This window comes from Diabrotica undecimpunctata, chromosome 8, assembly GCF_040954645.1.
Source record: "Diabrotica undecimpunctata isolate CICGRU chromosome 8, icDiaUnde3, whole genome shotgun sequence".
NCBI lineage: Eukaryota > Metazoa > Arthropoda > Insecta > Coleoptera > Chrysomelidae > Diabrotica > Diabrotica undecimpunctata.
Window position 1 is genome coordinate 114,502,198 of NC_092810.1, and position 25,452 is coordinate 114,527,649.

Genomic DNA, 25,452 nt, shown 5'->3' on the forward strand with positions numbered 1-25,452 from the left:
AAAGATTCTGGTTTTCAAAGGTCTCATTTATATGTAATTAACTACTGTTACAACCGTTGTTAGCACAATATTCAGGCCAGGAGACATTTCTTTGGAAACCAGAGCTTCTCTGTGGATCATACAGTGTGTCCATATACACATTGGAGACTTTTGTTTCACAAGCGCTTGTAGACTATGAAATTTTGCGGACATTGCACGAGCACCATCTGTGCATATTCCGACGCAATTCTTCCACTCTATTTTTGCTTCATTTATATAATCGTTTACTGATTATACTGATACTTTACGACTGACTAAGGTCTGGGTCTGAGGAGGAGAGAGGAGAACTCGGAACTCGGAACTTCTCGCGAAGAGAGACGATCGGTTCTGGATCGGTGTTGCCACATATCAATAAAGTTACTTATTCTCGGTAATTTGGTAATTAAGGTTTTACTGTGAGTTTAGTGCAAGGGCGGATCCAGAAAGACTGGCTAAAAAATTTGACAAATAAATATACTTTAATAACGATAAGGTTTGATTGTCTTTAGGGCACTTAAGTGTGTGAAAAGTGCCTTAAAAAAATTTCGGTACCACCGAAAAAAGTTCATGTACCACCACCCCCCTAAAAAACGGTCCTGGATTCATATATTTTTATTGTATGAGGGGGGATGCGGTGAAAATAATTATATAAAATTGGGTCACAACTGGTAAAAGGTTGAGAATACACAATAAAGATGCACTAGGAATAAAGACTATGGAGAAAGTAAAGTATGGAGAAGAATATGTATTATCAATAAACATCAAGAAAACTAAATTTATGATGATATGAAAAACCCAAAATAATGATGAAAGCCATAAACAGCCATAAAGATTTATACATAAACCCATATCATGATTTTTTTTTGAAAAATGCAGAAACCTAAAATTAGAAATTAACTTGTTTTCCGAAAATCTCTGGTTTAGAAAATATTACATTTAGAAAATAATGAATCCAAAGTCTAAGGATACTGTGCATATAATTTACCGTTCTGTTAAGTATTTAAAATTTACATACGAAATTAATAAAGGTAATAGCTAAACAATCATCGCAGTGGTAATGTCATAAGTGTAACACAGTGGCGTAAGGAACATTGAAAATTTAATTTGTTTAAGGTTGAAGGTAACTGACATAATTCTCACAGTAACAAGGTGTAAGAACACCAAAGAAATGATTGCTTCATTTCGTCCGTTATGACCCAATTATACATTTAAATGTCTGCACTATTGCATAGTCGACTTGCTTTGTTTATTTGTTTTTAAAATGAAGTGTTTTGTTTATACAAAAAACACATTAATATAATATCTTGAGAAATATGTGTTTACTATATAAAATACATTGCATTGTTTCTAAAGTTTTTTGTTGATCATTAATCATTATATAAACAAATTTTATGTAATTTAATTATTGAATCGTATAAGTTTTGTTAGGTTACTATATAATCTCAGTTTTTGAACTGGATGATGGATGCTATATGGCAGTTGTTCCCAAAAAGGTGGGTCGTTACCACCTTAAAGAGCTGAGAGATGAAGCGAAATATTCCGTAAACAATACTTTTTTTACAAGGATATTAAATTTATTTCATAGCCTAAATAAAAACGTGTCAAATAAACATATAACGCCATAATTATCATAATATTGTTGTCGTTTCTTTTTAGGAGTGTAATCTTGACTACCTCGTAGAACATAAATAATAATTTAATCACTTTATAACATTTTTCCCACTTTATATCAAAATATTTTACAAAGTAAAGAAGTACATAATAATTCGACATAATAATGCCTATTTTTTTGGAAACTAGCTTTTAAAACGTGTACTTTGTATTTGATACGTAAACATCAGTCATTTTTGAGTTCTAAGTGATTTCTCACTTTCGTTTTAATACCAGTCATTGATTAAAAACTCACCTCGCAGAAGTAGTATGTGGCATACGGAACCAAATATTTGAGTAATTACTATTTTAATGGAAGTCTAAAATAAGTTTATTGGCGTTTCAATTTCCACTTCGGAAATCGTTCTTAAAATAAAAACATTATTAAATCAAACAAATTGTGTTTTTTGTTACTTGGTGCAAAATTCTTCTAATAATTAAATTTTATCTGACTCATTTATATGGACAATTTGGACATATTATACATTTTAAAGTAGACGACTTCAAAATTATATTGTTAATATTGCTGACTTTCTTTCCTGGAAGGACTATTTTTAAGATAGTTTATTCTATTTCATGAAAACAACTTTAACTTAAGAATATCCATTAGAAAAAATGGTATCATGTGATTCGTCTTTAAAAGAAAATCAAATGCCATGATCAGCATAGATTCGTCATTAACCCGGTATCTAGTTTTGTTGCTATCATGCAACATCATATTTAAAAGCACCTAAGTCAGTTTCTACTATATATAGCTGTTATGTGACAATAATAACTGTAAGCAACACGTCATGTTAGTTATATAAAACTAGTGGCGACGCCTAACATTCAACAGAGATATTTAAAAAAAATAATATGAGTACATAGGACACCAATAGAGGTCTACGTGTAAGTGGATGTGTCATATTTTTTATTGCCAAACGTTTGTTAGGAGAACTCTAAGGTTAGCTTTTTATTCCGTATATAAACAATGGCTTTTCTTCTTCTTCGCGTGCCATCTCCTCTAAGAAGGTTGGCAACCATCACGGCAATTCGAACTTTCGATACCGCTGCTCTAAAGAGGTCAGCAGAATGCAGTTAAACCAAGCACTTAAATTATTCAACCAGGAGATGCGTCTTCTTCCGCGACTCCTTCTACCCTGTATTCTTCCTTGCATTATTAATTGCAACAAGTTATAACGTCGCCCCTCATGACATGTCCCAGATATTGCAGTTTTCTAACTTTAATTGTTTAACAAAGGTTATTTTAGTTTAATTCTGTGCTTTTTTGCTGTATACGGTAAGTAATCATATTTATTTGTTGAATCAAAATTATGTAGCTCTCAGACAACATTGTCAGTTAAGTAATTTAGTTTTTTTTCTTAGTATAAGATTTCGCTATGGAAAATTTAAATAAAATATTAACTAACTACCTTTTTTTATAAAAGAAAAGTATGAAGATAAAGATGTCGTGTATTGTTTCTGTCGACCTAATCTCTCCGATTTGACTGACACTGAGGAGTATGATGAAGAAATTGAAAACATCAATATAAATCAAATTGTTGCAGACTCAGATAAAGATGATTGAACTCATAATCATTAACTGTTAACTAAAGGAGAGGCTAATCAAACGAATGAAGAAGTCAAGCATGAAGAACCGCCAAAAAAAAGTAGTGGAGTCAGTATATTATAACTGGTCTGATAGTGACATAAAAACCATTCCATTCGAAAATTCAACTACAGACAATAATGCAGTAGAGGTAGCCTTGCCTCTTGAGTATATTAAGAGTAAGAATATTGTATACCAGACAAATTTATACTGTACACAAAAAACTAGGGTAGGGGTCATCACAAACACTTCCGAAATACCAGACTTTTTCTTCATTTTGATTTTTATGGGGGTAATACAGCTGCCAGCAATAGAAGATTATTGGGTCACTTCTTCAATAATTCTTCTTGTGAACTAGTTAGGTATTTGTGCAACACTGGAAAGATCAAAGTAAAGCAAGGCCGTCCATCAAGTACGGAAAATAGAGATAACATAATTCGCCATCCTCTTGCTGTAACACCTGATGATGCTACCAGAATAGATGCGTTAGATCACTGGCCACTTTATACCGCTAAAGAAAGATGTAGATTTTGTAAATCTGGCTATATAACGGCGCAGTTTAAAAAATGTAACATGCGGCTTTGTTTTACATCGAACAAAAATTGTTTTTTATCATTCCATCGTTAGAATTAGGCCTATATTTATCATGTTTTTGTCTTAGGCTAATTAAATCAATAAAATGTATTTTAGTTAAACAGGTAATTACATATGATTAACTAAATTTTAAGATCTTCGTTAGTGAAGTTAGTACCAAATAGTGTTTCTTGACTGACAATGTTGCTTCTAGGCAACAAATTCAAAAATTGCTTTCCCCTTGCTCCTTCCGATTTTTCTGTACCACCAGGATGTTATTGAGTGTTATATAAGATTATGTACCCAATAAAATAATTTTACGACATCTATTTTTGGTGTTGCTAGATACCAGGTTAAGAGATTCATTCAATTCGACTCTAATTCTTACCTTTCTAGAAACACGATAATAAATAGCTTTTCGAAATTATATTTGGGTTGCATTGCACACGGTACCATTTTTAACTCTGTGAAGATTTTTAATAATCTCCCTAGATTTTCTACTCTATCAAAAAATCTGACAAATTATTTAGAACTATTTATATAAACGTTTATTTTTAAAATTAACAAAACAAAATACATATTTAATAGTGACCATGAGGATAGGCACCTCCATGACCTGCATATCCATAATCGTACGATACAGGAGCATGAGGAACTGGAACAACTGGAGCGGGTGCTGCATGAAGCGAAGGACCTATTTTCTTCACAACAGCATTAAATCCATTGACATCGTCGGCTGAGTAGTCAACGACACGAACAGAACCATCGGGCTCTACAACAGAGTAGGAACCCTTGACGACACCGCCATCTCTTATCTCGGATTGTGATTTTTGATCACCCGTTAGTCCGTCTGCTACACCATAGTTGTAGGAATATTTTGGATGAGCCTTAAAAAAGGAAAAAAATCAAATTTAAAAAACATACATGGCAAATTCCGTATTAGCATTATTTATTAATGGCACTGAATATTGGGCAAATGCAGAAATAAAAATGCATAGACGGCTAAGTGCAATAGCAAAAACTAATAGAAGAAAGATTTATTAAATTCGTGAAAATGTAGATGTGCCAGCTATTGATGCAAAGAGTATTGATAGAGCGTACGTTTATTGCGAAAATTTCATGTTTCTTTAACAATAAAGACAAACAGAAAGCCGATTCGGAGAGAAAGACCCTAAAAGACCTGGTAAGAGACAAATAAACGAGAAAAATTTGGTAGTTTATATTAAGATGACACATAAAGAGATTTGTGAATAATTGTTATAAGAGAAAAGCACTCTAAACCGACTGGTAATAAAATGAAACAATAGAAAAATTAAATATGCAGTTCATAAGATTAGATTGAGATCGACGCCTAAATGTTTAAACTTTCACCTACGAATATCTCTGTAGCTTCCCTACTTTAGTATTTAAACCGCCTTAACATAAAATAACAACAACGATATTTGTCAATAAATACAAGCAAGAACTAATAGTAACAATAAGTACTTTTACATAAGGAGTTAATGGATTAGGATGCGTCTCAAATAGCCTCTCTTACTCTATTATTTACTTCACTTTCAGAAGTGGTAGCGAGTGGACATAACATTTAGAATTAAGGAAGTGTAATTCAATCGTCGATCAAAAACTAACAAAGAAGGGAACAAACCTTGACATAAAAACTGGCACACCTCGTTGGGGATATGCTATAGTTAATATATATGCTATTTCATATCCTTATAACCCCACCTAGTTGGGGTTATAAGGATATGAAAAAAAGATTGAATAATCTACTATTGAGTCAGAATAAAAAGGGAATGCGGATAAAACCTAAGCTATGAAATAAGAACATTGTTTTTGGCATAATACGGACCGTATTGAGCTGTACAGACTCAAAATAACTAGAAGTCCATAAAATTGCTACAAAAATACATGGACGTCATGACCATATGGAAGATGAGAATAACAAAATCGCGCAGAATGAAGATAAAAAATTATTAAGTTTTCAATCAGAAGAAGAGAAAGGACAGAAAAGTGATTTAATCTAACCCTTTTTCTCGGTGCCTTCAGCAACTGAAGAAGCAGATGGAGAGACCAACGACATGTTCTATAAAATACTAAAATACCAGTATACCTTTGCATATAAAATCTTTGTTAATTTTAAACAAGCGTACGATTCTATAAGCAGAGATGTATTGTGGAAGGTTATGGTGAAAATGTCCCACCATCTATAGAAGGCTGGTAAGATCAGCATAGGTGTATGTAAAAAACAAAATCAGACGGATCATAATTGCCAACACAATGTTAGAATTTTTTATTGACATTAAATCTTAAATAAAACCCCTTTTTTGTTTAAGTGTACCTTGGAAAACTAAATTAAGGAGAGGACAGAAAAAGATGACAAACGGCGTTGCTGCCGAAGGATCAAAAATATTACTGGTTCTTGCGTACGATGGGGAGACAACTTTCGAATGCACCAGAGTTACAAACCAAGTCGTCACCCTATTTGAAAATGCAGTCAAATAAATTGGTATTTAGGTCAACAAAAATAAGACTAGGTGGTAGTTACAAAGAATTAAAAATAAAGAGCTATACGAAATGCGTCTAAAAATGAATACACACTACTAAGAAGTCGTTAAAAAACTAAAATATCTAGGAGCAATAATAACAACCAAAAACAGATATGAAATGGAATTGGGAGCTGAGATCCGTTCAGGAAGCAGGATATATTATTACTAGCAGAGGAGCTTTCGAAGTCACAAATTTTTTAAAAAGCAGCAACAGTAAAGAAAAATAGTACACGTGAGTCCAAACTAAAGATATATAAAAGTTTCTTAGGGTAATAGTCACTATAGAAGCAAAACGTGTATTCTTTCAAGCACTAATGGAACGCAATTATTCACATTCTTTAAAAGTCAGAAAGACATTTTAGCCAAACCTATGTAATGACAATAAATAAAGGAATAAAATCAACCACAAGCTCGATGAGCTAATGCAGAACGCATACATCGTCAGATTTGTGAAGTTATAGAGGGTATTATACTGGTTTGACTATTTACAAATAATGCCATTAGTCGTGTTGTTTTAATAATACAATACAAAATAACAGATACAATGCGCAGCGTTGCATATTTGCATCACCCTGGTTTTTCGCTTCCATGGTACCCTCTAATAAATTTTAAGCTTAGAAAACAACTTGATTTAATTATGTACTACCCGTCCATCTGGCAAACAGACCTAGAATATCGTGGGCTGCACAATAATCTTAGTTATTCAGTGCAAATGGATTCGTTCACGTGGTTACACTATTTGTGATTTTGTGGTGTTTTATTTTGCTAATAACTTGTTAATTATTACCAGGGTAAGTACAAAAAAATTAATTAGCTATTTGTAACTTTAATAAAATAATGTTAGTTGATATAATAATTGAAGAATATATTTACTTATTTTGTAATTGGAAAAATAACAGTCGATTCATATTTGAATCTTTGCGATTTCGGATACATAATTGCACATAAAATATAAGAGTTGTAACATTCTATAATACGTTTGGTTTCATTGATATTATCATTTTTTGTTGCAGATGTGTCTTTTATATAAGGATGGACATAAAACAATTCGGTTGGATGAATTAGACAACGACGGTTTACTTGATTTATTAGTAAACATACCCAGTGGCAGTGAAGATGAATTAGATGATTTTAGTGACGACAATGATGAAACTGGACAATCTACAAATATGCCTGTAACTATTTCTGCGGATCTGTTGGATAAATATTAAAATCAGCGAGGCACCTAATGTCGAACATAATCAATCAAACGGATACTGTAACGTGGATAACTTAGATGACAGTGGAGATGAAGTGGAAGAAGCTGCTATCAAATCCAACGAGACTTCTACTAATGGTTTTACTAAATCTGAAGTGATGAAATGTAAGGAGTTGTTATGGAGAAAGAAGAAAAAGATTGGAAACGTACTATCAACATTTACAGTGAATAAGACTCTGCCAAATGTAATTTTAGATTTACCGACACCATACCAATTTTTTAAAAATTTTTTCGATGACGATCTCATAGAAAAAATCATTGAAGAAAGTACTAGATACAGCATTTAGAAAAATCCAGCTAAACCTTTTGAAATAACAAAGAATGACTTGGACAAATATTTGGGCATTTGTATAATAACTTCTGTAGTTTCAATACCTAATATAAGAATGTATTGGAATAATACTATTGGATTAGCAATGGTCCAAAATGCTATGAGTCAAAAGTCATTGGAAAAAATACGCTCTAATTTACATTTTAGTGATAATCAGATTGATGCAGCCGGTGATAAATTACACAGATTGCGACCTGTGATAAATTCCCTATCATCAAAATTTTTAACAATACCTATGGAAGAAATGCTGTCTATAGATGAGCAGATATATGCAACAAAAGCTCGCCACCACTTGAAGCAATACTAGCCGCTCAAACTATACAAATGGGGATATAAGCTCTTTGTGCTTTCTGAGGTTTCAGGTTTTTGTAATAAATTTGAAATATACACTGGCATGGATAAAAGGTCCAATAAAACGACTACAAAATGAAGCTGATTTGGGTGCAAGTAGCAACATGGTCGTGAGACTGGCATGGGAAATTCCTAGAAATTGTTATCACAAGTTGTATTTTGATAATTACAATACATCCGTACCTGTAATTAGGTTTTTGGTGAAACAAGGAATTCATAGTCTTGGAACAGTACGCAGAAATCGAATTCCATGTTGTAAAATGCCAACTGAAGCAGTATTTAATAAATTACCCAGAATAACCTTTGATGAATTTTTAGCAGATTATGAAAGTACAGACATAAGTAATGTTTTCTAATAAGTAAAAGAAGATCCAGTTGCCATTCCCTGCCATTGTAAAGCAATATAACCGTCATGGGTGGGGTTGATTTGCTCGATAGCACTATTGGTAGATACAAAATAAAGATGAGGTCAAGAAAATGGTACATGAGGTTATTTTATCTCCTCATTTACATAACTGTAATAAATGCTTGGCTTGTTTATCGTCGATGTTATGAAGGCAAGCCGAACCTTTTAAAACTTGCACAATTTAGAGTTGACTTAGCATGTATACTATCTACTATTGGCTCACAAAATCCAACGTAAAGAGATCGACCATCTGACTTGCAACAACAAATCGATTTTAAAAGAAAAAAAGCTAATGTTGCTCCCCTGCCAGCTCAGGCTGTCAGATTGGACAACCAAATCATCTTCCCATTTGGAACAATACACGGCTACGTTGTAAGAATTCTCTGTGTGAGAATCAAACTTTTGTAGTGTGTGAAAAGTGTAATACAGCTTTGTGTTTGAACAAAAAAAAACAACTGTTTCAAAACCTTTTATAAATCTTAGTTACTTTCACCTTACTACTTTATGCTGTGCTCCTTTGTGCGTAATGATGCATATATGCATCGCCAATAAAATATCAAATTATAAACAAAATTTTGATGGTTGATTTTTTTACTATTTTTTCCTTACTTATAATTAGTTGATCTATCCTCCTGTATTTTTTTGTTTGATAATAAAAAATTGCGCATTGTAAAGTTAAGACAGCAGAAACGGAATAATTCAAGGGTAAAGATAGATGGATATTATAAGGAAAAATCTATAAGCCATGAACATTAGTCAATTGAGAAGAAAAGAAGCTCACGCGGCTAAAAGAAAGAATATTTCTAAGGAAGCTAAAACATAAGAAGAAGCACTAAGAAATAAACAAGAAAATTAAAAACAGATCAAATAGCCAGAGTGTTCACATTTTAACAATATGATTTAAAAGCCAACTTCAAACAAAAAATTGAATTCAGAATAACAACAACATTGTTGGTTGCATACTTTGAGTAATTATCAATAATATTTAAAGTAATCGAGATGTTTGTTATTTCTTTGTTTTAAATTAAAAGCATTTCTTAATACCTACGTAATAATCAATTTCGTGCCCATTGCCTACAGCTAAAGGTATCGGACCTCCGTGGCCCAATCCGTGAACGGGGGGTGCTGCATAGCTGACACCTCCTGGGTAACCCCCATAACCAGCTATACCGGCAAAACATGGGGCACTGCTTACTACCAGCAAAAGTAGCTTAAACATAAAATAAATGATTTCTTTAATAAAAATCAATAAATTTAATAGTTTAATATTTTAATCTTTTCACAGAAGTCATTTTTTGCATGCGAAACAATAGATTATTTTATTACCCATTTACCGAATGAATTTTTGTTTTTTGTCAAAAACAAATTCTCAGATAAAAATTTTGATTCGATTTTTACGTAAAAATATTGAAAAAAATTTAGCTACGAGGAAAACTTTATTGACAAAAAAAAATTTTTGGTGCAAAATATTGCATCATGCAACAATGTAATAATAAAGTCAAACTATTTTGAAGCTACAGTATACACTATAAGTATGAAACTGCAAATAACAGTTTCTTTCTTTATTAATACATAACGGTATTGTGCATTTTGTGCACACTATATATGTTTTCCCTGTACAGCCTGGAAATTTGCATCTTGATCTAGTGCTCTCATCCCAATGGAGAAAATGATCAAGGTCAAGGGAAAATGATGTCTTCTTGGGGTATTTCTTTAGTGAGTCCCTTTTTTCATTTGTTCTCGTACATCTGCTGAATGCTACTACTTGACGGTCTTCCTACTCTGTTCTGTTTAATTGGTTTTCCGGATTTGCATAGAACATTATTGCTAGTTTGGTATCCAAAAGGGGTAAATCAAATTTCTTCGCTCTTTTGGGTAATAACCAACAGTTCACGGCTGTCATGTCAACGAAATGAAAAAATATTCATAAATAATATTTCTTCGACCTGATTTTTATACGATTAAATCCTAACATGGAATCAAGGAGATCTACACCCCCCATGTAGTTGTTGTAGATTAGGACACTGTTAGGACAAGGTATTATTTTATGTATACTTTCTTGTTTGAAAAATCTTCTTTTTTCTCCCTTTGGTTCACTTTCAGCATATGTTGACGTTGTAGTAACGATTTTATTATCAAACCAGGACACTACACTGACATCCACATTGTTTATATTGGCTATTTTCGCTACCATATGACCTTTACCGCGCTGCTTCATTTCTTTCTCAGCTGACATCACAACTCCAGGAACACGATTAAGTCTTACTGTTTCCAAAGGTAAAATGCCCTCTTTGGTCAGATATATCATAAGAGGTATGATGGTAAACCAATTTTCAAAAAATAACTTGTAATGTTGATGTTTTGGTATCGAATCTGCTAATTTGACAACCACGTTGCTGCTTATACTAAGATTTGGTACTCTTAGAGGTACAATATTACTCTGGAAACTAGTAAACAAATTAAATTCATAGCTGAATCCCAAAATACCACTCAGCACAAAGTTTTTGAAGCCCGACTTATATGGTTTTTTTGGGTTATACTGCTTTAGCTGGCTTCGCGCTTTTGTTGGTATAATCTGTTCGCCTACAGCTAGAAATTCTTGTTTCGGAACCATGAGTAGTCGTTCTTTAATTTGGCTCAGAACAGGTCTAATTTTAAATAATCTGTCATGTCCATGCTGATTATTTTCAATCATGTCATCATTGTTATTGAAATGCAAGAAACGTTTTATTTCTTCGAATTTATTACAGCTCATCACATTGCTAACTGCTCGGTGGTCAATATTGTCATTGTTAATGTAAGTTGAATTATCGACATATAAATAGTAATTCATATAAATTGTTCTATTTCATACTTTTTTATATTAGCTGGTTTATCTGGACGTTGTTGCACTAAGTATAAATTTGATTGGTCTGTGATATTCTCTATAAGACTATCAGGAAAGAGAAACTTCAAAAATTGGACCTGAGTTTCTAATTGTAAAATAGTTAAAGCAGAAAACATTACTATGATCCCAAATGGAATCATCTGACTGGAAAGGGCTAAGAACATTGAGCTTATTTAATAACCGTGAATAAATGAAGGTAAGATACGAGGGTTAAGTGTTAAGGGAAGAAAATTATTTTAAAAGTACCAGACACTAAACTAAGAACATCTCTTTTGTAGGTCTGACCGTAACCTGTTACCAGTTATTGAGCTGTGTAAAGGAGACATAACAGCTGTCAAAATTAAACTGAACTGCCATGTCTTGGTTATAGAGAAGATTGTTGAATCTTTTTCTACTTTTCTATATAATTCTAAAAATAACTTTAAAAAACTTAGAAAATTTTCTAGAATATATAAAAAAATAAGCGCACAAGGCTTATTATTGCAGTCGAGTAGAACGACCCCCATACCATTTGGGTAGCGGTGTTTTAAGTAACAGAGGCAAGTTACCTTTTGACTTACTAATAGGGGCAATAATAACTGGCATGTGTCAGATGCGTTATCCTGATCTGATAAGTTATGCTTAACTATATGCTTTGAGATACTAGCTATACTATGAGCTATACTAACTATACGCTTTGAGATAAACTCAGTTAAACTGAAAGCAAAATTTTATAGATACCCTAAGACGACTGATTGAGAATCATTTAGAATCAATTTTAAAAGAAGGGTATGGAATTATCCTAAATGGACCAAAAACAACGATGATCTGAGCTAAAAGTAGTAGACTGGTTACAACATGCAATAGTCGTCTCTTTAAACTGCTCATTAAAAGAAAGTTGCCCGCCCAAAAAAGCAGTTTGGTTAAATAAGGAGCTGTCTGATCTCAAAAGGAAAACAAGACGGCTGTTTGACGGGGCTAAAAAATTACATGCTTAGTAAGCATATAATCCTAAACTGTAAACCTATAATTAGACAATCCTATCCGCTAAGGAAAGATTCTGGAGAGAATTCTGTAAAAACATTGAAGGTGTACCTGAAACTACCAGGGTTAACATCATAATCAAGAAGGAAAACATTATTAAACCTAATATAGTTAAATTACGCAATTGGAAGTATACAGACAAAGAGAAAGAGGATATAGAGGAGTGTTAACTGTCCAGGGTCGACGCAATTGGCATCATAATGATGTCTAGTTTTTGATATGAAAGAATTCGAATTCAAAAAATTAGTTGGACAGTCTCAAGACAGTATGTTTAATTTTAAAGCGCAGAAAGAATTGATTATTTAGACTAAAAACAGTTTAAATAAGATGCTCAAATTGGGATATTTTGATTTAATATTATATCCACAAAAAGAAATCCAGCGAAGTAAGTTCTTGCGACCTAGCTGGCCATTCTATGAAGCCCCTACTCCTTATCGACTGATTTGGAAATATTTTATTTAAAAATTACGAACAGTAGCATCATAATGGGGAGTAGCTTCATCTTGTTAATACCATAAAGCTTCATTTGGAATAATCGGATTATTATTATTTGGAATTAATGCAATTATTTCTGATACTATGTATTTGCTGTATCAACAAGTCTAAATATTTTGTACCAGTGAGATTTCCGTCAGTGTTGACAGTTATCTACAAGCTATAGATAAAAAAATAATATTTTTAGCAAAAAACGGATTTCTATTAGATCACTCCAATATTTCTTCGCAAAATTCGAATCTTCTATCTGAGTCGTCCTCATTTGATCCTTGCACTAAATTTATTTTGTAAGGATGCCGTTTATGTTTTTTATATCGATGGCTTACATGTAAAACCTGGTATATCTGATTAACTATATTTTTCAGGAGGCGATAAAATATATTACTGCACTTTTTATAAACATGAGTTGTTTTTTAGACACTTTAATAGCGTATTTAATAATACAAAAGAACAATAAATGTGATCTCGTAAATTATTGTTACTGTAAGACATAAAAGTTTTAACACTTAAACATAAGAGATATACAAGGGTTTATTTGCAATATTAATAAAGTAATTTTTTGTAAACTTTACTGATTTATTAAATAAAATACTTAGGTACATATATTTAAAATAATAGTATATTACTTTATGAGGCGGAGAAGCATGACTTTTCTTGACGCGCCCGATATTACGTAATAGAGGGCAAGTCAAGAATAGTCGCTTCTTTGCCGAATAAAGTATACTATTTTTTCTTCAAACGTAGCAATTTTCAACCATAAATAGTACAACTCATACGCTATTTTTACTCGAAATTAACTGCGACAACTATCAAAGTCGTCTAGATGTTAGAAATTAAAATAATTAAGTCGTCGGTGGGATTTGCGTCTCCCTGGTTACAGTTATTTGACAGTTGTTTGCAATTATTAAAGACAGTTTATTATTGTTGCAACCTCAAGCGCAAATTTAGTGCGAAAGTGGAAAACCTAAACGAAATTGAGTCCGCGGCTAATGATCCAGTTGCACGTTTGGGGACCTCCAAGTCCGATAAGAACGATAATGCTCAAAAAATTTTAAACCCTCATGATTTGCCAACATCGGTAATGATTGCTGAAAGTTGTTCTCGACCATCAGTATCATCAACAATTACCAATGCGTATCAAGAGTCGGGAACATTTTTGCATTGTTTCAATTTTGAAAATGCCTCATTAACTAATTGTACTTTTAATATTACTATAAATAAAAATGATGTTTAATTGTTGTTAATGACATTTGTATTGTTGCTTTGTGACATGTTTCATATTGTTGCTATGACAACATTTTTCCCTCCGCCGTAAAGAAATGGGAAAAAAAACTGCTGCCGGCGGAGACATCAAACATTGACAGGATCAAGTTAGATAAGTAATGTCATCATTATTTGACGTTTGAAGAAAAAAATGTTTTCACACAAAGTAACTCAAATTTTTACACAGGTATAAAATCACAACATAAAATAAAAAAAAATCAACAGGACTAGTTTCAAAATTATGAAAAATCAGTATTTTAAAGAATCATACCGAAAGTCTTTGGGAATTAGACCCTTTAAGTCTTGCAAATACTGGTACTGATTGGTTTTAATCTATTGTGATCATTGGTACAGCTATTTTGGCTCTTCAAACGTATTAGTTTTTCTCAACAGAACCCAGTTTTCATCAAACCTTAATTTATAGAACACTTCTTTCTCCGGGGCGTGCTTTAATGCTGACAGGTATGTAACAGTAGATTCTCCTGCTTTCGTACTTGGTCTTATTCAAGTATATAAGACGTACTTTGAGAAATTCATAAAAAAATAATGGTCCAAGTAAACTACTTCATAGAGTTTTGGGTTCCTTCTGGCGCTTTTCATTATTTTTATGTAATCAGCTGGAATATATATTTCTCGATTTTTGATTCTTTTTTTCTATTTGGACATGCATGTAGTCACACTTCAATGTGTATGCTCATGTTTCAAGTATTTTTGTACAATAGTTATATTTTGCATTGCACACAGGAGTAAAAACTGTTTGTCATTTGTCATTTAAATTGCGGTTTTGGTAGCAACAACCATCACTTCAAATTATTACTGTTTCATTAGGAAGCGGTTTAAAATGATTTTAGATGTGGTAAGTGATTATAAAAACAAAATCACTCATTGGAAGTGACTCCTCCTTCTCCCTCATGCTAAACATAGTCAACTAACTTTTATTCATAATATTAAGCAGAAGCTTCTAAGGATGGTGCTAATAAAATATTTTGCTTGTCTACTGTAAGTATATGATCTGTACTTTGGTTATCATTAGTTTTTTAATTTCTTGCCAATTGCCAATTTCTTGCCAACTAGTACATAAATTGCACTGGTCTTTTCTATTAATGTAAATTGACAAATTACGAGCTTCAAATTCATCGTGAAATCTTTTAATACTAACAAAGTCTTTCTCTAGTTCTTTGCATTTTTCCTTGTATAGTTCAGAAACTTGCATCTTAGTTTGAAAAACTGGTTCCAAATAAAGCTTCATGGTATCCCTCCTATAATAGTGGCTTTCTACTTTTGGCAAGTTTCAAATCCTTATTCTTCTGCGATTTTCTTAGGTTTGTCTCTATTTCCGAATTATCAACTTTATCCGTAAAATTTCATATGTCCCGGCTCTTTAAGCCCACTTAAAATTACCCAATCACTAATACAGTAAGTATTTAAAAACAAAGTCTTACAAACTCGCAGTCGTTGATCGTTCCGTTTGAAATGATAACATAGAGACGAATTTCGTCTAGAAACATCATTCTTTTGGTTTTTTAAATCTTTTGTAATAGCAGAGTTCACCATGTCGTTGATGTGTGTTTGTCTTTCTTGCCAGTCCATATTTTTCCAGAAATTATTGACCAGTTCTAGTCTCACATCTTCCAAAAATTAGTTGCAGTTTACTTTATTGCCTTTTTTACTCATAGAACATTTAAAATGTTTCCTTACGTTTTTTGCAGGCTTCGTAATATCATATTTCCATTTACTTTCTACTTTTTTAATGCCAACATATTCTTTGCTTTTTTTCTTTTTCCTTTATTTATGTGGTTTCTAGAAACACATTTTTAGAAACAGTCTTTTGTTGTAATTTCTTTCCCTTCTCAATATTTCTTTATATTGAGAAGGGAAAGAAATAACAACAAAAGACTGTTTCTAGAAATGTGTTTTACATTTATGTGTGTGTTTATTTACAATATGTAAACTTTAAATAAGATAAAATTTATTTTTTATTTGTGTTTGGTTTTTCCCTTCTTAATTACTTAGTAACATAAACTCTGTTGCTTGTTTAATAAGTGCAAATGAAATATTTTTACATTCTGTCAAAATTTGCAATTAAGGTTTGCATAAATATAGACACTTCCTCTGTCAAACTAACCTAAAATGAATATTAAAAATAGAAGAGGCGTGGAAACCATAGTAATAATTTTTGACTCAAAGAAAAAGAAAATCAAGTAATATAAAGTCAAATGTTAAGTAATTCTGCTACTTTTATAGTACAATCCTCACAAGGGTAAGCCTGTTAAAGATACAACTACTTCATTGTCTAGTGTAGTTTTTTTTTTAATTTTTAGTATGTTTTGAGAAAAAGTTAAATAAACTCGAAAGCTTAACAAACCTTAAATAGTTTTACTTAAAGGCCAGTATAACCCAAGATATCCATATATATATATATATATATATATATATATATATATATATATATATATATACATATATATATTATATATATACATATATATATATACATATATATATATATATATATATATATATATATATATATATATATATATGTATATATATAATATATATATGTATATATATAATATATATATATATATATACATATATATATTATATATATACATATTTATATATATATACATATATATATATATATATATATATAATATATATATATATATATATATATCTACGGCATAAAGTGGACTCCGCCCATGTTAAAATTCAGGTTCAAGTGAGCTCCGTGGTCAAGTCGACACCGATATACGGAGCTCACTTGACCATTCCATAATATTGGCTCTGTCGATTCGTCAACATGTATAGTTTCATAATTTTTAAAAATTTTGTGGAGCCCTTAAGTACGCCTGTATCATGAATGTATATTGCTTAGTTCACGTGTATATCTTATAGGGGTCGTTCAGATCTTTTTCATTGTATATTGGAACCATAGGTATATCGGTTTAAGTAAGCTCTGATAGTTTGGCAACTCTGCCATTAAGCTGTATACTTCTCGCGTATAGTCTGAACGGTTTATATGGACTCCTTATTTTTGTTATCATTCAAACGCATTACATTGTGTAACAGATATGAATACTATTAACTACCTGTTTTTGGTAGGTACGTAGGACTTTTCTAAAAATAGCTTTATAGATACAAAAGGATATTGTTACCAAATTGGATTTTTTTCACATGCGGAAATTTCCTAATGTATTTTGTTAACGTGAGTATGTCTTCATACGTTTTATTTAAGAATTCGATAGATAAGAACTTCTTTTATTTTATCCATTGTTTTATGATATCTTTTATACAGATTTTTTATTATTTTATTTCTTGTTTTATCTGTGTACTACAGATAGTAGTGCACAAAAAAAAAAGAATGCTTAATTTATCTAACAACAATTATACCACTTCACCCATATTACATACTTACACCCATATTACATACTGAATGTTTTATCTCCTATTTAGGGGTAATATGTAGTCAATATAAGTGTAGTTAGTGTCAAATTTGCAATGATCAATATAAGTAATAGCTTACTGACTGTACTTTACATGTTTAGTTCAAATAAATAAACCTTGTCCCTTCAGAAAAGAGCGATTGGAATGGCAAAGTCAACTAAGAAAGTGTAATGAATCTTGTATCACCCCAGATTCACACAGGTTAACCGGTGTTTGAAGGCAAGAGTCCTCATTGCAGATTTAAGGAAGATAACTACCATAAGGAAGTTCCTTTCGAGAGTTCAGATGGCGAGAAGCAGCTTATTTTTTTTTGTATGTCTTGCAGATGTGTTGGTCTAGCTAGTTATTCCTCGATTCTAGTCATAAAATGGGTTGTTATTCGTGGAGTGAATGTTACGAATCTGGACTTTGTTTCTTTTGTTCTCTAGCTACTTATCTTCGGATATTATGTGGATTGATAACTACGATATTGTAGAGCTTATGTATGGATGTGAGTCTTAATATCCGCTGAATTTGGCTGACTAATTTATAGCTAAATCTACGTGTTAAGTATGTATTGATATCACCCATACAAGCAAGGTATATTCGGCAGCAGAAGCATAGAGTTCAAGCGTCTACGTTTTAAGAGTGGAAGGATGTGCTTCCCATTTTTAGCTGACAAGTTCGCGAAGAATATTATTTTTCTGGTTCTAGTTTTCCATTTAGTTTTAAACAAAGTTCTGTGAATTACAAAGTGTGTTTAAGGATTTCATGACACTATTGGTTCAGGTATATGTTCAAATTTGTGAAAGCGTCTCTGTTAGGGACATTGAAGGAGCCCGCCTGACTTTTTCCAGGGTTTGGCTTAAAATTAATTTATAATCTATTTTTATTGTGTTTAAGATATGATATTTAGATTTTTCTCCACTTCAGCAACAAAATTTTTTGGTTGTGCAACAATAGATGTATCGTCTACAAAATAAAAGTCCTAGTATTTACTGGTATGGGTTGTGTAAATATTATACAGTGTAGGTGCCATTACGGTACCCCAAAGGAGACCGTTCTACTACGTTCTCCATCTTCATCTTCTATTCTTATCATTTAGTGATACGGAAAATCTTCTGTTGTGTAGGCATACGCGGATAATACAAGTGAGTTTATTACATAAGGGGATATCACATAGATTTTGGAGAAATATGCTTTAATTTAAGGTGTCGTAAGCAGAATTTAGATTGACAAATACCACTCCTCATGTCTGATATTTTTCATATGCGTCTTTGCAGTGTTGGGCAAGATTTAGTATGTGTAACGAACATGATCTATCCTGTCATATATAGCCACTTTTATCTTTCAATTGAAGTTTTTCTTCTAATATCGGTTTATATTAAGGATCATATGCAGAAGTATTTTGTATAGCTGAAAAAATAAATAGATATATTGGCCGATAGCTTTTGTGGTCGTTGGGGTTTTTGTCAGGTTTAAGCAAGGCCACAACTTTGTCTTTGCTTTGCTTGTCTACACACTTTGTATATTAGCCATTGTTGTATTTTTTTGTCCAAATTTTATAATTAGTTTTGTGCTTAGATCCTCAGTCAGGAGCCGTAATATTGTTCATAATATACGTGGATAGTGGATCCAAATTCAACATCGTTGAAAGGTTTCCTCAGCTGACTTGTTTGTCCTCTCTCATTTTATGTTTTTCTTTGCCGGCATTTATTATGTTTATTTCGTTATTTTCAGCGATCAGCTTAATACCAAATACCCTAGGTTTAGCCCTCTATTTGCTTCCTGCAGTAGAAATACGTCACATTTGTGTTAAGCACATATGTCTCATAAGCTTAAGTAAAGTAGAGTGTCTTTATCTGTAGATATGTCCTTAATATTTATAGACATAATTAGAATAGTTGGTCCTAAAAAGGACCGAATTGATAAAAATCATATTGAACGGGTGATTGAAGAATTAACCGATTTAACAATTATTCATTACCCAGAGTACGCTCGATTGCGGTGGTCTTATTGTTACTTCAAATTTCGTGAAGGCTTCCACGATGAACTTCATAAAATGACTAATCTTTTACTTTTCAATAAAAATTTAAATTTTACATACTGTTACTTTTAGACGATATTTCGAGTCAGATTTGTTTAGTAATAACTGTACTTAATATATAGTCTCTTTGTGAAATGAGCTTGTAATATCGGTTTACAACACATATATGGATAATAAGAAAATAAACAGGTTAAAATGTGACAACAAACTGCTATATAACAGTACGAGACAATATTCATAAGCTATCAGCTGTAAAAGTCATTGCCTTTTTTCCTGTCGTATCATATTTTAGCATATCATATTTTGAGTGAAATTGATCCTAAATTCGTCTAATAATATTAAGTTTTTAAAACAGCTGTGTTTTTATGCTCATTCGTTCACCTTTTGTAAAGCAGTCTGTGTAAATATAAGGGATTTATATAATCTTTTCATTTCGTACTCTTTTCGTTTCATAATTATAGTTTTCTTGCTTTTATTTTCTATGGTAATACATATACATACCCAATTCAAAAGGGTGAAAATCAGCGAGTTCTAAATTGAACATAAACATTATTCTCTCTTTCTCCCTATACCTTATATAAAGATCATCGTCATCGTATAGTCCGAACGCAACAAGATTCTATTGCCTTTTCTTGTTTTTTTTCTCCTCATTCCTATTGAAAATAAAGCCACGTAAATTCCGTTTATAAAAGTTATGTCAATATTTCTGAAGTGCCTTTCCTAGAATAATTATTTAAGCCTAGTTCGTTTGATTACATGCAATTGATTTGATAGTCCACAACAGATAAGTATTGATTGTAGGAAGGATAGCAGGTGTTGATAAATATGATGGGTCGATAGATAGTCCCGTTATTCCTAAATCTAACCGTATGTTACCTCCCCCTTCATTTGTGGAAGTCCTAAGGGCATTTTTTCTCTTGGGGCATCCTCCCAATTTAACTTGGCAATGCAGTAATTATAGAGTCTTTGGATAAAGCCAGCGCAACTTTAGCATTGAGATTTAGTTTTTTGTACGACGTTGCTATCTTTATATATGTGTTTGACCTTGTAAGTCGGAAAATACCTCTGCTGGCTTTTCCAGCAATCCTGGTCTAATTAATACGTTCTCGTCACGTATCCACACATTAGCACTGGTTTGATCACTATTTTATATAAAATATCCTGATTTTAGAGATTCGAATTACACTTCTGGATTTAAACTGCCAAACTTAAATGGAGCTTCGCGGGGTCAGACTGCTAGACAAAAAGACCAACGTTGGAATACTACAATACAACATTGGAGACCTTACGAAAGTAAACGACCAAGAGGAAGACCACAGATGAGATCGGTTGATGATATTAAAAGAATAGCTAGAACAAATTGGAAATATGTTGCTCAGGATAGAGAACGATGGAAGGAGTTAAGAGAGGCCTATGTCCAAACGTGAACGACACAAGGCTAAGAAGAAGAAGAAGATGCTTTTTAGCAAGTTGGTACTTGCTCTTACTTCTAAATTGACAGATCAGCTGTTTAACTGCCTGTACTAAACTTTCTTCTTTATTTTGCAAATATATATATGAAAACTAATAAAACTCTGGCATGCCGTTGATTAAAATATTGGATACCCTATACTATTGAATCAACGGAAATACTAAGATCACACGGGGAGAATATTATGGGTTATTTCTGGTTTCGTCATAATTTACACTGAAATTACTAACAAGAGAGTGCTCTCACTTCCACATGTCCAAATTGATATATAGTACCAACAGATGCTAGTTATATACCATCAGTACTAATAAAATGGAAACTATCAAATTAATGTCAATTTCTTTGAATAATCGAAACAATCGAAAATATATACTAAAACAACACAATAAAAGTAAAAGTAGAAGAAGAACTAACCGACCCTATTGAAGCTGGCAATATTTAGCTTCAACTAGCAATTTAAATTAAAGGACCAATTTGACAAAAATCGTATTAAAGGGGTGACTGAAGAATTAGCCGATTAATTAATTAATCATTACCCTGGATATGCCCGATTGTGGTGGTCTTCTTAGTACTTAAATTTTCGTAAAGGCTCGTTCTTTCAACCCCATAAGTAATGCCTAATGTTTTACTTTTTATTCAAAATTTAAATTTTACATGCCGTGTATTACTTTTTGACGATATTTCGAATTAGATTTGTATAGTAATAATTTAAGGTATTAAAGAGCCTCTTTGTGGAAAATAAATAAGTTTGTGATATGGTTCGCAACTCATAGGTATATAGATAATAAAAAAATAAACAGTTAAAATAAGTGTAAAAAATTTCAACTCTATACATCGGCGCCATTGTTCAGGTGATGGGTTTATCACAGATATCAAAGGTTACATTTTAATTCAAGGTTCTATTTGCGTATTTTCAATATTAAAAGAGTAGGAAAAGACATGTTTATGCTTTTATTATTTTTTTAAATCTATTCTATTTCCTTTCTAGAGTTCCGTCTTTTTTGAACGACCTTTGTTCTTTTTTCAATTGGGCACTTGTCCAAGGATATGACAAATACTCTCTCCTCTGCTATTCTACATTAATATGACTGATTCATTATTTTCTCTAAACACTCTGTCCTCTGCTATTCTACAATAATATGACTGATTCATTTTTTCTTTCTTGCAGCTATTTTAATGTTTATCCTGTGTATCTTTTTCTTCTTCTTCTTCTTCTTCTTTTTATATAGACATGACTCTGTCTGTTTTTCAATGTGCCTCCAGTAAGCTGCCGTTCCATGGTTTTCGTGGTCTTCCTACTGATCGTCTTCCTATTGGGTAACCTTCTCTTGCCGTCTCTAATACTCTATTTGTTGTCATTCGACTTATATGATCGTTTCATTCTACTCTTCTATTTCTTAACCAGTTCTTGATGTTCTCCACCTTGCATCTACGTCGTATATCTGTACTTCTAGCTCTGTCCCATGGTGTCTTACCATCAATTTTTCTAAGTGTTTTATCTCTGCTACTTCTATGTGTTCTATGACCTGTGTCAGGTCTTGTTTCTGCTGCGTATGTCATTATTGGTCTGATAACTGTTTTGTAAATTCTGCCTTTGGTTTCTTTCCCGATATTTTTATTTCTTCATATTTTTCATTTAGGAAGGAAAACTGTCGACTTATTTTCAAATGTACTGCAAAGTGCTTTAAAAATTTTAAACGAATTAGCGTAACATCTGTTTTGAAAACTAAATATTATGAGACGAATTGGAGATATTATATTACACAAACTAAACCGCTTGCCTACAAAAAATATCAGGAAAATATGATACGGCGAAAACGACTAATGACTTTACAGCTAATTGCCACATAAGTATCAATGTAACTATAGCTCACAAAATGGGTTCAATTACATTGCAATTTTTAAATTTTTCGTGATAAAATGAAGTGATTGATTGTTGTTTTGAAAAGGTAAGTTGTTTTTTATTTTTGTATTCCTATCATCTGATATTGTAATATCAACAACATTTTTCATAATATATTCTGAAATGCGCTTTCTATTACTGATAACGAACAAAAGTTTTTTTAACTTCTCGTTAATATAATTATGTAGGAATTTAAATTTTTATCTTGTTCTTACTATAGTGCTAAAGCACAAATGAATTTATAGTCTACCGTATTTTTTCCTAGTGGTCATAGTTTTTAATTGTAGTATAGCTTATGTGTTTATAATAACTAGCACATAGAAAATAATAAAATTTTGTAGCCTGTGCTTTATGTTTATTATCCTTTATTGTATTGGAACATCTAGAAGTATAGTAATACATTTTAATTGTTGAACAAAAGAGAAAATAAAAACACTTTTTGTGGTGTGCCACTTAACCATACACAAAATCGTACACAAATAGTCAAATGGTAGTAAAAGTTTCCGATATAGGCCGCCAGACGGCAAAGGCATCGCCGCGCTCGATGTCTATACTATGAAATGTTTTTCATATAGTCTTCGGATCAGATTTTTTCAAAACATTAAATTACATCTTTTTGTCTTTCTTTATTTAGGCTAACCGCTACTGTTTTTTTCTTCAGCGTTTCTTCTTAATCTACATTAATGTTATATTTACAATTCTTTCTGGAACGAGCTATAATTTTTCTCAAATAACCATTTTGTGTGGTTTAGTCGCCTTACGGTTTAGCGTGCTTTGGCTCTTTAAAGTCCCTTTTAATATTAATATCGTTTGAGAAATTTTTCCCAGATGACTAAATAAATTTCTTTAACATACAAGAGAGAGGACGTAGAGTAGGACATAACGTAACTTAAATGTTGAATGAAAACTGCAAATTGGGGCTTAGATTGATAAATACCACTCCTCATACCTAATATCTTTTGTACCCATCTTTGCTGTGTTGGGCAAGATTTAGTATTGGTGTCGTACATGATCTTTCCTGTCTATAGCAACTTTTGTCTTTTAATTTGAGTTTTTCTTCTGTTTTACCTCTTGAGTAGTATTTTGTAAAGCTGACAAAATAAATATATTGACCGATAGCTTTTGTGGTCGTTGGAGTTTTTGCCAGGTTTAAGCAAGGCAACAACTTTGTCTTTGCTTTGTTTGTCTGAAGACTTTGGATATCAGTAACTGTTGTATTTTTGGTCCAAATTTTATAATAAGCTTTGTGCTCAGATCTTCAGTCAGTGCCGTACTATTCTTCATTATATACGTAGATAGTGGATCCAAACTCAACATCGTTAAACGGTTCCTTCAGCTGACTGGTTTTGTCCTCTCTCATTTTAAGTTTTTCTTTGCTTCTTTGCCGGCAGAGATAGCACTTTTACATTTATTATGTGATTTTCAGCGATCAGCTTAATACCAAATACACTATTTTTGCCCTCTATGTATTTTCTGCACTAGAAATACGTCACATTTGTGCTAAGCGCATATGTCTGATAAGGTTAAGTAAAGTAAAGTGTCTTTATCTCTAGATATGCCCTTAATATTTATAGACATTATTAGAATAATTGATCCTAAAAAGGACCGATTTGACAAAAGTCATATTGACCGGGTGATTCTGATTAGCCGATTAATTAATTATTCATTACCCAGGGTACAACTGATTACGGTGGTCTTATTTGTACTCAAATTTTCGTAAAGGCTTTTCTTTTGAACCCCATAAGAAATGGCTAATTAACTTTTCATTAAAAATAATTTTACACACTGTTACTTTTAGACAATATTTCGAATCAGATTTGTATAGTAATAAGTATAGTTAATATGGAGTCTCTTTGTGAAAAGTAAATGAGTTTGTAATATCGGTCACAACTCATATATGAATGATAAGGACATAAACGGTTAAAATAAGTGCATAGAATTTTAACTAAATATATCGGCGCCATTGTTTAGGAGATGGATTTATCCCAGAGATTAAAGGTTAAATGTATATTCCAGGTTCTATCTACGTATTTTCATTACTAAAAAAGTATATTTATAATAAAGGCCTTAAGATATATTTAGATTCTATGGAAATTAGCAAATTAAAAAATACATACATAATTATTCTGAATGACAAAATTGAGACAAACAGTTGCCCCAAGTATTGTTTATATTGTAAAGGTTATCGTCATAGTATAGTCAGAACGCAA

General features: G+C 32.0%; 1 protein-coding gene across 1 annotated transcript in view; it reads right to left on the minus strand.

Annotated features, from left to right (window-relative positions):
- Nucleotides 1–4,410: 4,410 nt before the first annotated feature.
- LOC140449064 (larval cuticle protein A3A-like) overlaps nt 4,411–25,452 on the minus strand; it is a 33,039-nt gene continuing 11,997 nt past the window's right edge. Inside the window, exons 2-3 of the mRNA XM_072542206.1 lie at nt 9,770–9,931; nt 4,411–4,716 (exon numbers count right to left, since the gene is read on the minus strand). Coding sequence (XP_072398307.1) covers nt 4,411–4,716; nt 9,770–9,931 — 468 coding nt within the window. The remainder of the gene's footprint in view (nt 4,717–9,769; nt 9,932–25,452) is intronic.